This window comes from Manacus candei, unplaced genomic scaffold (assembly GCF_025592945.1).
Source record: "Manacus candei isolate 608988 ecotype Guabito, Panama unplaced genomic scaffold, ASM2559294v1 h1tg000114l, whole genome shotgun sequence".
In the NCBI taxonomy this organism is placed as follows: domain Eukaryota; kingdom Metazoa; phylum Chordata; class Aves; order Passeriformes; family Pipridae; genus Manacus; species Manacus candei.
This window is the reverse complement of record NW_026138162.1, coordinates 1,251,939-1,268,488: the sequence shown is the minus strand read 5'-3', so window position 1 is coordinate 1,268,488 and position 16,550 is coordinate 1,251,939. Positions and strand designations below refer to the sequence as shown.

At 34.8% G+C, this 16,550-nt stretch overlaps 1 protein-coding gene across 4 annotated transcripts in view; it reads left to right on the top strand.

Moving 5' to 3' along the window:
* The window catches only part of TMTC3 (transmembrane O-mannosyltransferase targeting cadherins 3), a 35,161-nt gene extending 19,308 nt beyond the window's left edge, over positions 1-15,853 (top strand). For 3 of the 4 annotated variants that reach the window (XM_051770034.1, XM_051770035.1, XM_051770033.1), the window contains exons 10-15: positions 814-934; positions 1,517-1,628; positions 2,386-2,489; positions 3,662-3,831; positions 4,672-4,898; positions 6,379-8,329. In XM_051770034.1, the coding sequence (XP_051625994.1) occupies positions 814-934; positions 1,517-1,628; positions 2,386-2,489; positions 3,662-3,831; positions 4,672-4,898; positions 6,379-7,193 (1,549 nt within the window). In that variant the 3' untranslated portion in view covers positions 7,194-8,329. Of the gene's footprint in view, positions 1-813; positions 935-1,516; positions 1,629-2,385; positions 2,490-3,661; positions 3,832-4,671; positions 4,899-6,378; positions 8,330-11,687 lie in introns of those variants that run through there. The other variant, XM_051770036.1, reaches the window with a different exon arrangement.
* The last annotated feature ends 697 nt before the right edge of the window (positions 15,854-16,550 follow it).

Here is a 16,550-nt window from a genome sequence, read left to right as displayed (position 1 = left end):
TGCTGAACAACTGTATGTCCTCTCGAGAATTACATTTCCTTAAAACAAAATTATAATTGTAGGAAGGCTACTGACTGTTTGACATGCTTTTTCATAATGAAGTTAGAATTCAGAAACAAAATGATCAGCATGTTAAGGCATATGTTTTATATGTTATGTTTAAACTCCAGAAAAATAAACTGCACAAAATCAAGATTATTCCTGACAAGCTTGCCATAGAGGATGACTTCTGCCCCAATTTGCAGCTTTAAAAATAAAATCGCTAGAAGGACATTAAACCTTTCTCCTATTTAGATATTACAGTAGCACTAGGATTATATTTGTTTATGGAAGATTGCATAGTCTCCACTTACCTCTCTGTTAAGATGTATTCTGCAGTGTGGGGAAGATTGGCAATGTGTGCAGTAAAAAACCTGTGTGGAATTGTCTGATATGAAACAAAAGAATGGGATGATATTTTAGTTGCTTTTTTTATTTTTTAAAATTTTGTATAGTGTTTTGGAGAACCTCAGGTTTTGCCATCATGTTTATTGTTTTAAATTACAGCTAAGTTTTAACAGATGTATAATTTTTGTATATTTTTGTTTACTTTCTATTATGTGAATTGCATTTGTTCTTAAGGGAATTACATAGTCATAACAAAAACATCAGGTAAAAACCAAAATTAATTTGAAATTAGGCATTATTTCCTTTCAAACTCTAGAGTGCGCCATTCACAAATGTGGTTCTTGGTTTGTTTGCCTCAGCATGAGATATTTAATTAAGATTAGAATTGTTTGTGTGCTTACAACAAATCTCTGTTTTATTTAATAGCATGCTAAGAAAAATTTCTTGGGTTTGTTTGGCTGCGGTACTATTCACTCATGCCTTAAAAACACTGCACAGGAACTGGGATTGGGAGTCGGAGTACACGCTATTTATGTCAGCTTTAAAGGTACTGTATTCTGTTTGGAAAGGATAATGGAAAGTTTGTTGCTGTTGTAAAGCTGCAGTAGAGCATGATAAAAATGGAGAAAAATTATGCTTATTTTGGCACATTAATTTCTATGTTGACAGTATTGACATATAATCAGTTGCTTTGGGAAATGCTTTAAAAGCAGTGTCATGCATACATGGGAATTCTCATGCAAGAAATAGATGGTAATTTTTCTTGTCTGGATCAAAGCAAGATATGTTTCAGTACAAAAATCTGCTAAAAGGTTGATTCATAGAATAATGTCTTTAAAGTTCATATGGCATGATAAGACAGTTTGTAAAAGATCCTATAACAATTACAATGAATGTTATAATATTTGGTATTTCTAGGGCCAAATAACTAAAATAAATTGATGTTGAGCAACAAGTTGAATGTAATCATTCTGGATATGGTGTTTTGTTATCCTTTACATATAGAAGCTTCATGAAATCAGTCATTTGCTGTGCATTTTTATGTCTTAAGGCATAGATAAGAAAAAATCAATTGCCATGTAATTTCTGCTTAATACCTTATGCATTGATATCTTTCTGGTGGTTTTAGGTAAATAAGAATAATGCAAAACTATGGAACAATGTGGGGCATGCATTAGAAAATGAAAAGAACTTTGAAAGAGCTTTGCAGTTTTTCATACAGGCCACACAAGTGCAACCAGGTAAAAGCTTTAACTAACTACCTTTGAATGTCATCTCTGCACTCCTGGTATTTCAATATGCTTAGCTTAATTAGCATCTTCTCAATGATCTGTTTTTCTTAAACTGAACATCAAACAATGTCATATAATAAATTATTTGGTCCATAGTTTTTGGAAATAATCTAAAAAAGTCCTTCAGAAAAAGTTTCTGTCTATAAAAAGATGCAAAAACTTATGATTAAAAACTATTATTTGGATGACATTCTTTTTGAAGTAACTTAAACTGTAATTTCTTATGGAGGCTACTTATTACTTCATTTTCTTATTTAAAACTAAGGAGGTGTGTAAGAAAGTGAAAAAATCTAGATAACATCAAAGTACATATTTAATCTATTTTACATATTGTTGCAAAAGAAGTTCTAGATAGTACTGGACCATCTTTCCTTTTTCCTTTTAGAAGTCTAATAAATAACCTTCAATTTATGTACCTCTATTATAGCAAGAAATTAAAGATAGATACCTGGAAGTATATGATATGACCTAGAACTTTTTACAGTTTCCTGAGTAACTTTATAATCCCTCCTTAGTTCATGGCTAAACTATTAGCTTCATAATTAAGATGAAAAATTATATAGAATTGGATTTATTTTTTTTTTTTGTGATGGTGGTGGTCTATGCAGAGTACCTGTACTTCACACTACTCTGAAGGCAGAGGTGTTTATTTTCACGATACTCAGTGCATGGAAGTATTTTAGATTTCATTCTTTTCTTTATTAAGATGATATTGGTGCCCACATGAATGTAGGAAGAACTTACAAGAACCTAAACAAAACTAAAGAAGCTGAAGAATCATATATGATTGCTAAATCATTGATGCCACAGGTCAGTATAACTTTATCTACCACCACAGGAGAGAACCTATATTCAATATACATTTTTTGTATTTTTCCTGTAATTTTGTGTGGCTGTAGTCTTTAAAGTTTGTCAGGGTTTTTTTAAAACTGATCTATGAGAAGAATACAATCATGGCTGTTAAAAATGCTAATTGAGAATTCTGTTAAAATTGTTTTGATTTGCTTTTTATAATACTGTGTTGTGGGGTTTTTTTCCTGAAATTGAGGATGTAAAAGAAAGCAGCATCTAAAAATGTACACCTACAGTTTCTGGTGACAATAGGTTTATTTTCAATTACAGCTAATACATTGATGGTGACTGAGTTTGATCCCTCAAGACAAGGCTTAAATACATTATTGTAGGTTCGAGAAAGTAGCCAGAGCAGCAACAAAAAAATTGTTGCCTTAACATGCTTTTATAAACATGTTTTGTTACCTTTACCATTTGTTAAGTTATTTTTATAGCTAGCAAATGTTACTTGTTCAGCTCTTTAGGAGAAAAACAGAGAAGTATTTTGGAGAATGTATGAAGGTAACAAAAGCTGTGGTTACAATGAGACTAACAACAAAAATCAGCAGCCCCTTGATTAGAAGCATGGCATTCAGAAGTTTATATTGTGCATCAGTATGAAGACTCTAAATGGATGAAGTATAAACACTACAACTGTTGCAATGTCATAGCATTTTTATCTTTCCTGACTACTTTTCATTTGCTATATCAGTGGCTGGTAAAATCTTACTTAAACACTTACCTTAGGCTGAAGGGTTATTAAAAGGAATGGAAATGTTTGATAGAATGTCAGTTTAGGCATTAGGAAATATTTTTTGTCTGAATAGGGAAAGTTTTGCAAGGTCTGATTGGTTTCTAATGGCTATCTGCATGAGCCCAGTTAGGTAGTAGCAGAACTTAGTTACCTGATACCTTAAATATGATATAAGTCGCCTGTGTCTTCATACAAATAAAGAATAAAAAATACTCTTGTTTATATTGGGGTATGATTTTCTGGGAAAGAAGAATTGCTTTTTGTGATCATTAAGAGCCTGCACACTAATGTCCAGTAGTACCCTAAAACAAAAGTGGCAGAGTGAAGAGGAGTTCTATACTGATCGTCTTTCATATTTTTACCCATCTGTACTTGGTACATATATTCTCTTTGACAGATTATTCCAGGTAAAAAGTATGCAGCAAGAGTTGCTCCTAACCATCTGAACGTTTATATCAATCTTGCAAACTTAATTCGAGCAAACGAATCTCGCCTTGAGGAAGCAGATCAGTTGTATCGACAGGCAATTAGTATGAGGCCGGATTTCAAGCAGGCTTACATCAGCAGGTATATTTTCTAATTTTAGACATATATATTCTTGAATAAACATTTTTGTATTTACAGTGTTATGGACAGTATTTAGTTCATACAGTTGAATTAGCTGCTGGATTTTCTTCATTTCCAAATGAGATGATGATTTGGGACAATTATCAGTTATTCATTAAAAGCCCTGTTCTTTTAAATTCCTACTTGAAATGGCATGTTTCCACATAGGTTTTGTATTCAAACATTGTATAGCAAGACACTTCCATTAGCTTTCTTTATGAATCTCTAACTGAAATTTCCAATCTCCTAGTTTAGTTTTGAACTGAAAAACTTTTGGTTAGTCTGAATCATGGAACTTTCTTTATGCTTCTTCGTTAAAGATTGTCCAGAAAATGCAAGAATTAACTATTTAGCTGATATTAGTGTACTTTTTAGTTAAGAGTCCCAAATCTTCGTTCGCGAAGCCTAGCCATGATGAGTTAAGAGTAATATGAATATGGTTACTGAGGCTTCTGTTCACTATTTAGTTTGTTGTGATCCCATTGGGACTTAGGGTGGTGCAAAATGGCTAAACTATAGCTGCTGCGGTGTAATTAAAGAGCTGAATCAGGAACCCTTGATCACTTTTTTTTGTTTTCCTGCTTATGCATTTGTTGTATACAGACTTCGGAGACCTGAAAGCTTTAGAAATGTTATGTAAATAGGGTCTTGTATTGTTTTGTGTTTAAAACAAACAAAATAGAAAAAACACTGTCATCTCACATCTACTGTCTATAGGAAGGCAAACGTTTAAAAAAACCTGTCAATTATTTTCATATGGTTTTGAATAAAAGTTGAAAGTTCAATCTGGTTCTTTAACAGGGGAGAATTACTTTTAAAAATGAACAAACCTCTGAAAGCTAAGGAAGCTTACCTTAGAGCTCTAGAACTAGACAGAACCAATGCAGACCTGTGGTACAACTTGGCAATTGTTTACATTGAACTGAAAGATCCAGCGGAAGCTCTGAAGAATTTCAACCGAGCGCTAGAACTCAACCCAACGCATAAACTGGCGTTATTCAACTCAGCACTGCTAATGCAGGAATCTGGTATGTTAATTGTCCCTTTTATAATTATTGCATATTTGCATTTATAGGATCCATACTATTTAATTTTTTTTTTAATTAACTTTTTTATTTTTGGAAAGGAGAAGTACATAGCATCATCAAAAAAGAAACTGTTTATTTATAACAGCTTTGTAATTTGTAGTGTATAGAATTTGTCCAAAGTGTGCATACACCTTAGCTGATTGGCATCTTTAATACAAGTGCTATTTTACAATATAACGTCTTATACATATAAAGAGTAGTGTTACACAAACATCTTCAAAATTGTGCCTATATAATCTTAAAAAGTAATATTTAGTAAAATGTGTAATATCTATGTTTTGCATTTATAGTGATTGATTTAATGATTGACTCAGAAATATAGCTGACTTCTGTGGGCTTATGTCTAGCTCCAGAACAGTGAATGCATTCGTAGGTTCCTCTGTGCTACTGCTAATTAAGATAATTCAGTTGGATTTTCATGAATTTATTTTTTTCATGAGTGTATTTTTTTCATGAGTGTAGCTTCTAGCTCTGTGGGTAAGGATAAGTGTGAGCCTTTGGTGAATTAAAGCTGTTGCAAAGAGTACTGGCAAGTGAACTGGTAAAATTTGTTTTCCCTCTAAGAAACAGAGGCCAATTGATAATTTTTCATCTCTTCACACATTGTAAGTTGAAGACATGCATTGTTCCTTGTCTGTAGAAGCACAGGTTGCTTCAAACAAGCAGAAGCATTAATGATCTAGTATTCAATTTTTCATATTAAAAAGTGCAACACTGTTTCAGGAGGTTGAACGAGGGCAGTTGAAAGCAGCTCCTGGTCCTTCAGTAAGTCTGGGACTGAAATTCTTTACTAAAATATATTCACTGGCTTATTCAGTAAAATAGTGCAGGCCACAAGCTCATCTAGCCAGTCCTGGTATATCGAGATAAAATTGTTTTACTATATCTTTTTCAAACTTTGATGCAAATTAAAATATGGGAGTTACAGATTTTATTGTTTTGGGTTTAGAAGATATTTTAGCCTGGTTACATTAGAAGTCACCCTATGTGATCTCTGTCTAAATTTTTTCAGTCTGTCTTTCATAAAATTAGATCTGCTCAAAGTTTGGCTCTGTAAGAGCTGGTTTGTCAGAACTGACATCTGCTCTACATTCCATTTGCTAAACTCTGCATGAAAATAACTTTTTTTAACTTATAGAGACACCTTTTGTGTCTGTTATACCAAACCTAAATACTATTCAACAGCTAATAGAGTAATGATGCTGACTTTGGCTACAAATCAACTGTACATAGTTTCATTCTGTAAAGAAGGTAGATGTCATTTATTTTTGCTGTTACACAACAATGATAAAAAATAGCATTTTAAACCCTTTCCCTTTTACAGTTGCATTTTATGTTGTATAAAGATTAGCCTTTCACAGGCCTGGTCTAAAAGTCCTTCAGACTAAATGTAGAATTAAATGTTTTCTCCATCATTTAGGTGATGCTCGGCTTAGACCTGAAGCTAAACAAAGACTGTTACATTATGTGAAAGAAGAACCCCAGGATGCAAATGGATACTTCAATTTGGGTATGCTGGCAATGGATGATAAAAAAGATATGGAAGCAGAGGCATGGATGAAGAAAGCCATAAGGTTACAGCCAAACTTCCGAAGTGCTTTGTTCAATTTGGCCCTGCTTTATTCTCAGACAGCAAAAGAATTGATGGCTTTGCCCGTCTTGGAAGACCTATTGAGATACTACCCTGATCATACCAAAGGTCTGATTTTGAAAGGAGATATCCTTATGAACCAAAAGAAGGATATCGTTGGAGCAAAAATGTGTTTTGAAAAAATTTTGGAATTGGATCCCAACAATGTACAAGGAAAGCATAATCTTTGTGTGGTTTATTTTGAAGAACGAGACTTAATAAAGGCAGAAAAATGTCTGGTTGAAACACTAGCACTGGCACCTCATGAAGAATATATTCAGCGTCATCTAAACATAGTTAGAAGTAAAATTGCATCGCTCGGTGTTATGGAACAGTCATCACTTCCATCAGAGGGAACTGCAGCTGCAGAAGAAAAAAAAAAATCATTTCAGAATTTGAAAGAAGTAAAAAATGAGAAGACAACCACCCAATCAGCAGTTGATAACAATAAAGAACACTCAAAAAATAAGAAACTAACAGAGAAAAACAGTGTAGACAAAGAGACTCCCAAAAAATCTACAAAAGAAATCAAAGACATTGAGAAAAAGAGAGTTGCTGCTTTGAAAAGACTCGAAGAGATTGAACGTATATTAAATGGTGAATAGACTTTATCATGTCACAAAAGAATAAGGGGAGAATACTATTTTTAATTATTGTTTAATTTGTAAGCCAATTGGAAAGTGTTCTCAGTGCTTTGAAAATAGAAATAATGTTGACTGCATATCAGTTATCAAGCAGCAAAAGACATTACAATGCTCTATGTGAGAAAACTGCAACTTTTAAATATGATGGAGGGATGGGTGGGAATCAAAGGATAAAAGGTTGAGAATAATCTTCAATGCAGGACCCTAAAAGTGAGGAAATAGCACTCATAAAAATCATTGGTAGTCAGGGATATTAAGTAATGCTACTTTCAAAGAATCAGTGGAAGAGCTGAATGGAGAATTACCAGGATAAGCCAGGCACTGCTTCTTTCCCCCATACAGATCTCTTTGTACTAACATTATCTACATTTTGGTTTACACATCATCAGTTGAAATTTTTCTAGACCTCTGTTACACAAGAAAAACTGTTTTTCTTTGTGTTATTTGTTTCCAGAACTTAACAAAAAGTCATCAAAACGCCACTGACTGTAGTATAGGAAGATGCAACAACACACTAAAACTTTCAATTGCATTCTAAATATGGAATGATATAATAACTTTTTAGATGTTCTTTACTTACAATGCTAATGGTTTTTAATCTTTTACCTGATATGAAATCTTATGGTGCTCTTAACATCTTTAGACAAAGCTTTTTCTTTTAAAAGAAATGTGGTTTTTTTCTTCAACTGTCAATCATGTAAAATTATACTAAAAAGGATGGGTTTGTCACTTTTCCCCAGTTCATTGAATTCTGATAAATGCACTTTGGTACAGTAACCAGTATGCTATGCAGTAGTCCTTGTTGACTTTGTATCAATGGCTGTGGATTGACTCCTTAGTGTAGTAAATTCTTCCTTGTTTTATCTGGTTTTACTATTTCTACCATTGGAACAGAATTTCTATTCTCATGACTTTTTACAACACTAATATAAGCAATGATTGCTGAAGGAAGTGTGATAATAATTAAGCCAACTGAACTTAGCAATGTTTAACACAAGGCAATGTAGGTAGTGTCCTTTCAAATACTGAGTTTTGTTGTTTTGATACTTTGTCTTGGGTGTGTGGTTTTTATTAAATATTTATTTTGACTACTAAAATATTTCCATTTACACTTTTTCACTAATGCATCATTTTAATTTCTTATATGAAATGAATATCTTTGCAGTTTCAGTGTTGCTTTTATTCTTTTGCAATGCATATATTTTTTTTTTCAAATATACTACCGATTACCTAAACCCAATGTTTTCCTTAATTCTGAGAAAGAAAAAAAGAAAAGAAGTGTAAGAGCTGGGTTCGTTAGTAGTTTCATTAATCATTAAATCTAACTTACTCTTTATGTTTCGTCTTATTTCACAATGTGGAAGTATTCCTTAACAACTCTACTCCTGGAACTTAATCCTTTGCATACTTGCTCAGTTTTCTGCTTCAAGCAGTAATCCAGCTGTAAGATGTAATAATTATCTCTGTGGGAGGGATCTGAAATGGTTAAAGGCCTTCCTTGCATGGACCTTTTCTTTGTTATGTGTCATTCATAATGTTAGCACAACAATTGCTTGCATGGTAATAACCGGGGGGAAAAAAGTGGGTTTTACAAAACATGATTTACAAGCAGCTGACAGGAACAAGTGCATGGTGTGCAACTGTTCATCATACAAAAAACTGACGTGCTACTTGTAGTGAAGTGCTCACAGGAATCTGTTGACCACACCTTGAAAATCACTTGTCTGTGAATGACTCAAATACTTGTAACTAAAATAGCTGCTATGTTGACCTTTATAGAAACTTTAACTTGCATATTAAGTCTTCCTGCAAACCTTTGTTTTGCAAAAGGATTAGTCATTGTTCTGCACAATATGAAGGAATGTTCATTTGAAAATGGCAGGAACTAAGTAGTATGAAAAGGTACTTTCTGATAGAGGAGATCAGGATTCTTCCCTCTTCTATATTAAAAGCTCCTAGAATCCTACTGTCACCATTTTTATTTGGTCTCTGAATTGAAGGGGGGAGGAAAGACACATTCTTGATTTCTGCATTTGAGCCTCTGTCATGCTGCTCTCATCTTGGCCATCCAAGTGGCTCTTTAGGGACTAGCCAGAACTGTTAGATTTATTGACGCTAAGAAGTGCCATCAGGTTTACCTAAAATCACCAGGTGAATGTAAATGGAAGGATGCTGGATGTCTTTCAGTCTGTTACCAGGTATTATTTCCCCTTTGTCTCTGTTAAAGAAATTTTAGTAAAAACAAATATTTTTGCTAACATCAATGTGCTGAGTTGTATTTAGCCTGTTAGGATGTGTCAACCATTTTAAAATTAAGCTGTCATGAGAAAAACTGTTCAGTAAATGGAAGTGGCATAACTTGTGAAAAATAGTCAAAATAGCATTTGTGCATAGGAAAATTATCAAAGAGAGAATAGATTCATTTTTGTCTGCTTGCAGGTAAAACAGAATAATCAACAGGTGTTTCTCCCCTTCCAGTTCAACTTATCCTTTCTCCCCTCCCTACCATCATCATGTGCAAGAACACTACAAATGTCATCCCTTTTCAGAACTCCCAGTTTCACTAATACGCAAGAATTAGGAATTTCTGAGAGTGGGACAGGCATACTAAAACAACTTGTACCCCTCTTACCATAGAATGCAATTGCTGTGGTTGCTGAAAAACCATGAAAAGATGTCTTCTATCATCTTTGCATACATACACAAAATTATTCAAACTTACCTGTACAGCTGCACTAAGCATTTTAGGTGTTACACACGTTTGTGCGTGCAATTTCAGTACAGACTCATGCATTTGTCAGATTAGATTTTGGATCTTTTGCAGGTGAGTATATGCATAAAGAGAGAGAAACTCATATAAACATATGGATTAATTTGATATGCATGCATATATTTGGGACACTTTAATACTTACAGGTAGTGCAATTGCAGAAGGACAACATGCAAGTGTAGGTTAACCTTTGAGTATAGAATTTTTTTTGTCTCTTTTGCCCATGAAAGAAACATCCTAGGACTTAATTTTCTAAGTATTGCAAGTATTCTTTATTTTCAAAATATTATCCTTTGCATCACAACTGGTTAAAAACATGATTGGTCAGATCTCTTTTTTTTTAATTGTCGATTTTTTTTTATCAGCTGCCAGTGAAGTAGTCTTGTCTTGTGAAGACTGGGAAGTATTTTCCTACAAAAAGGCATGTACAAAGTGTTGGAGATTGGAGTCAAAGGATTAAGTGGGACAGAAAATTTGTTGCATTGTTCAATGCAGTTTGTACCTTGATTAGGCAATACTGGAAGAGATAAAGTCAAGCTAGGACTAGGCATAGAGGAAGATTGCTGTGAATGGAGAGTTTCATATAAAGAAAAGAAAGCATGCAACACCTGTGCTGCCAGAGCCTTTAGCTGAAAGAAGTAGGAAGTTTTAGATTTATGCCCAGCTGTGGAGACTTGTTGAACTGCACCTTATTCTTGGAACCTAACAGTAATTTCTGTATATTTATAAGGAAAATTACATGTTAAAATCTTAGGTAAGTGGGTCTTGGCTTCAACCTGGGAAATAATACCTGCATAGCTGTAAAACCTACAGAGACTTCTCATCCAGCTTGTCATTCCCCACTGGCTCTGGCATGAAGCAGACAAGTTTGGAAGATCCCACTCGAGGGGGCACAGGTTTGTTCTGTGCCCGTGGGATGCAACAGATGCACATGTTCTTTGTTTTCTGGGAGTTACAACAGTATGGTTTCTGAGTTCCCCCTAAATGTGTTTAAATTGCAGACAACAGTAAGGTGTGTAACTTAACCTTCATTTAGCACAGCTGGCTGAACCATAGGCTTGGGGGATATGCAGCCTCATGTTTAATGGGATTTCAAAGCAAAGCAGTGAGAAAAGTCAGTTTGCTGAAAGAGGAGTAAGAACTCACAAAGCAAAAGGTCCTGAAACATTTTGGCACTATGCGTGTAGGTTTGTCCATCGCAACATATCAGCAGCTTTTCTTTCCTTGCAGCTGTTGGTCAATCCAAGACCAAGGGGCACTGAGAGCAGCTCTTCAGGCCCAGTCATTCAGCCATCTGCCTCTCTCGTCAGATGAGGTTTTTGCAAGACCTAGCTGTGCTTTGTAGATTTAAAGCTGCTCACATACCTTCTTCCAGGGTATGGAACTTTGTGCTGAACATGCAGGCATCTGTTCCTTCCTGAAGTTTCTTTTGGAAAGACTCAGTGAAGATCAAAACAATTCTGGGAAGTTAGCAGCCCGCCCCAGGCTCTTGCAAACTTTGGGTTGCACAAGAGCTCCAGGAAGGGTCCCAATTTGACTAAGTGTACATGGCTGGGCTTTTTCTTGAAAGTTCTGGAATCCACCTCTGCCTGGCACAATGTCTGGAAGTACAGCAGAACCTGCTACTCCTGTAAAGTACTACTTCAGCTACTGCTGTGTAACCAAAATTATGCTTTGACTTTCAGCCTAGGAATCCTGCTTTGCTTAGACAGAAAGCTTGAGAATGGAAAGGCTGGAAAACACCTTCCACCCATCCTTCACTTCATTTCCTCTCCCTTCAAAAATGTAACATTCTGTGTAGTGTTCCAACTGAGCAAGAAGAACCTGTCCAGCAAACCTCCAACCTAGTTTACGAAAAGGTAAGATATTCCTGCTCAAGTTCAAAATAACATAGCTTACTATGTTACATCCATTATAATGCTTTTTTTTTTTAAATAATCCTAGATGGATATGACATTATTTTTATAGCATTGAGTAAGTGGTAATGCAGCTAATATTCTTAGAAAAAAACTGCTCTCTACGGTCTAGTACCTGTCTACAAATTAGTGATTCTGCATGTGCGTTATCTGTCTCTCGTGAACAGCAAGAAGAAGTCATACACACATCAACTCACAAAAAACAAGAGTAACAAAACCAAACCAAAACTGGAAAAAAAAGAAAAGAAAAATATCACAGAACTTTGTGCATAATTATCCTGGTACAGGAATGATATAAAAAGCTATATAACTTTCTTGGCCTATGAAATCATCCTGGAAAAACACATTTAACCTTCCCTGGCAGTCATACTTTAAAAGACTGCTGGAAAGAGAATTGAACTTTATGGATACCATTTACTCTGAACTAAGGAGTTCTGTTTAAAATAAAATATTAATATAATGTTATTACTCCAGCATAATGCAAACAACTGTTAGCTGGTACATCTTTACCAGTATAAAAAAGATACAATAAAAGTGAGTAAAAGGTCCCTGTTCAGCTTGTGTTCTCACCAGTGCTTACAGAACTGTAAATGTCTTTTGCTAAGCATTCATACAGAAGCACTGACTTTCTTTACAGCAAGTTTAGAGGTTACATGCTTACTTGGGTGAACTCAGCCTTTTGCAGATGTTGACAGAAACAGAGAAAAATCGAAACACTTGGGATTGGTGGGGCTTTGCATGCTAGACTAGACCTTGGCATTGTGGAAAAATGTATATATGCTTGGCAAAATTTTAGTTACTGGTAGGTCAATGTAGCAGGCAAATCGGTGTATTTGATATAGTTTTGGAGGGTGATACAACTCAAAAGCTTTATATAAGTCTATGAATTCTTTGTCTTTTCTACATGGTAACTGTTGGAAATGTGAAGCCTTGAAGGATTCCATATAGAGCAGAAGTGAACACTGCAATAAAACATGCTGTTCAGATATCCTACACCTATTTAGCATGTATGTTTGTTCCTTACATGTAATTATTAAGGTATTGCTTTTTTAAATAGACATAGCAAGGTATTTTTAATTATATGTGTATTCATCTACGCACAATGAGAGTAGGTGGAGGAGGAAAGTACAACAATTACAGGATGTCTTACCAAAAGTAGAAGTCATAAATCTTGATTTTAAAATACCATCTTGAACATGCATTCACCTTTACAATTTTTAACCCAGTCCTGCACTTCTGTTGTACGTGAGCATCAGTCTATAGCACCGACTGCCCAGTACCAAGAGCTCAAATGAGATTCTGACAGCTGGTGCTTATAGAGAAGGGAATTAGTTGTTATCACTTCTCAACCTCGGGGTGAATAATCAAGGCTTGCTTGTTTGTTTGGGTGGACTGCTCATTTCATCTACAAAAATATCAGTCATTATGGATGATTATGTCAGTTTGCAAGATATAGTGCTTTCTCTGTTGATAAAAGAAGTTCAAAGGGAGCTTCTGAATACCCTTCCTGCCCCCTTGAGTAAATTTTAAACAGATCTGGAATGCTAGGCTTTCTTCAACTCCAAACATTTATCAGTTTTCCACAATAAATAGCTACAAACAAATACATAAAGACAATGGAAAGGTATGTGAAAGCTTAAATCTCATGAAATGCAAATACTGTGCAAAAACATAAGCTGAATTCTGTAGTACTTCTTTAGATGTATTTATATGAGAGGGTTTCCATGAAGTTACAGTATGATCTTTAATGCCAAGTATTATTTGTATAAGTCACACTGTGTTTCTGCCCCTTACTTGGGTGAATACAATCAAAGTTTTAGTACAAATATTTAGGTTTAAATCTGTCTTTCCAGAGGTAATCCTTCAGATGTCTTAATAGATAGTGCAAAACAGCTAATTGGCTAGAATATTCATGAAAAGCAAAAATAAGAAGCATAATTAAGTTTTAGGAGTTTTTTCCTTCTGATCAACATACATGAAAAATATAGGTTGGAATAAAAAATATATGTATTGCACAATGATAAAAGCACCACTGAAATTATAAAGATTCAGAAATTAAAATGCTGCAAAAGAATTTTTCAAAGATTTTCTAATTATCTGCACTGTTTTCTCTTGTGATAAAAAGGAACCCTCTTTCCATTGACTTCCTTTTATCTTTTGATTTTTTTTGTTGACTGTAAGACCTTTTCCCCTAAATAACAGCTTTTTAGAAAAATTCTGAGTACAAAATTGATAGATAATCCTTGAACTTGCAAACACAATACACACAGTGACTGTAGAAAAAGAAAAAAATACATAAAGCAGAAAGCAACTGAAATGCAAGAAGACATCTAGGCAGTTTTGTTTTAAAAAGTTAATAACAAAATAACAAATACTGTTATCTTAGGCTGTTTCATATCTGGATGTCCTAAACCTTCTAGCTGATGAGGAAATAAAGCAACTTCAGAGTCTAAAAACCATGCTACATGGTTGTTTTTACTACTATACTGCTTCTTGTTCAGCACTAAATAAAATTATATAAAGGGAATGAAGGTGAGATTGAATTTCAGTAGCACAGTCTCTGTATTTTTTTAATATCTTTAGGTTGTCTTTTCTTTGTTCTCTTTTTTTGTTTCTGTGGCAGTGATACTTTCTTACACTGCAAGTGTTCTAGGACAGAAGGGTGAAAAGAGGAGCTAGTTGAAGGTTTTTAAGTATTTATATATAACTAATAAGCATCTTTAGTGTTCTGCTCTTTGCTTTTGATTAAAATACATATGAATAAAATATATAAGTATATAAATTGCAAATGTAAGACTTTGCTAAAGAACCGGAACACAATTATTTCAACATTCACTATGAAAAGTGCTCATTGTTGTTTATTATTCAAAACTATTGTTATTTGGAACAGCAATGCAGAAAAATTCATACAAGCAGTGATGACCAAGTTACTGCTTCAGGTTATTACCTGTTGTGAAGCAGTTGCATAAATCACACAAATGATCAGCTAACAGTAGAGACTTGCATAAATAAATCAATATAGTTGTGTAATATAGAGAGCATAACACCATGTGTGACTGAATTTTGCTGTTGTGTCCTAACACTGGATTTCTTTATTGCTCATGATCTGACAGGATGTTGAAAAGGTAGGAGTTTCTGCTTCCAGGGACAGCAACTGTACAGACTGTTGTTCATCTGCTGTTCACTATCACTTCAGAGGTGAAGGCTGTTATCTTTGTAGTTGACCTCTTGGTAACTCTCTTGTTAAAAAGAGAAGCAGAGTGTTCAGTCAACAGGCTAAACTAGAACAAGATTTCCAGATCATGTTTATATCAATCTACAGATAAGGATGAAATTAGCTGCCGTTGTTCTGTAGTTCTGTCCTACATTCAGCAAGTTACAGAATGTCATCCTCATAGTCCTAGTAGCAGCTTTGGTACAGCTTAGGCCAGTAACTATAAATCTTAAACAGCAATCCAACTCCTGTTCTATATGTGACAGGATAAATTGCAATGCTTTCGATAACACCACTGGAAGATGTGGCCTCTGGCCTGAGAAATTTGTCATCATGGAAGAATGTGATGATCTAAACTAGGAAATAAATAAAAATGGCATTTTCATTGTATGTTTGGAACTAGCAATAAAGCATCTAGTGTCTTAGAAAGCTTCTTAATTCTACTGAAATATGACAATCTTCACGATATTGCTTGTTAACAGTTCTCCAGGCCTGTGACTTTTTTCTTAAGGATTTATTGCTTATCTGCAACTGCATAATTAAAGGAAAATTAGTAATTTGCTTTTAAATGTTACTGTCAAATCTCATAATCACAAATTTTTAATTTTAATTCAGCATGACTGTGCATAAATCCTGAAGCATCTGTACATAGAATTGCACCAAATAGTTAAAGTGCTGTGAAGACCATGTTTGGAGTATTGCAGGAACAACATGACTGGAAAGCATTAAGAGGAATAAAAAACATAAGTCCAAGACTTTTGGGTACAAAGGTACAATCAGTGTGTCAAGACGTGTTTATTCCACAGAGTACTGGATGCTTGAGTATACGCTGGATCAGTGTCACTTCAACTTGCTTTTCACTTTTTCTAAGCATTCACCTTCGGTATCTGAAAGTGGGTTACATAGACATAGACTATGGTTTCATTTGGTGTGGTAGCTCTTAAAAGGAATTCCGTGGTGTACCCAAGGTGTTTGGGGGCTGTAGCATATGAGGTGTGAAGAGAGGCTGAAGCAGCTCGTTCTGTTTTGCCTGAAGAGACAAGGTTATAGGGGCTTCTTACTGCCATCTTCAACTCTATGGAGGTATTTGCACAGAAGCAAATAATGCTTAAGATAATAGACACAAGCTGCAGCAGGGGAAATTCTAACTAAATGCAAGAAAATAATTGTTCTCAGCATTCCCATTTGCAGATGATCATACTATTCAGAGGCACATCACCCCTTTGACATATTGCCTGCTTCAGACTCTTCAACAGCCATGTCCCAGTGAGAAGAGGACTGCTGGCCAACTACTTCAGCAGAGCCAGGGTGAGACATTTTGCAGTGACAGATACCACAGGGGCAAAGTCCGGGCATACATGTTAGAATTGTAAAAGGTACAGAGAAGGATAACAGTGACTAAATTAATGCAAAGGCAT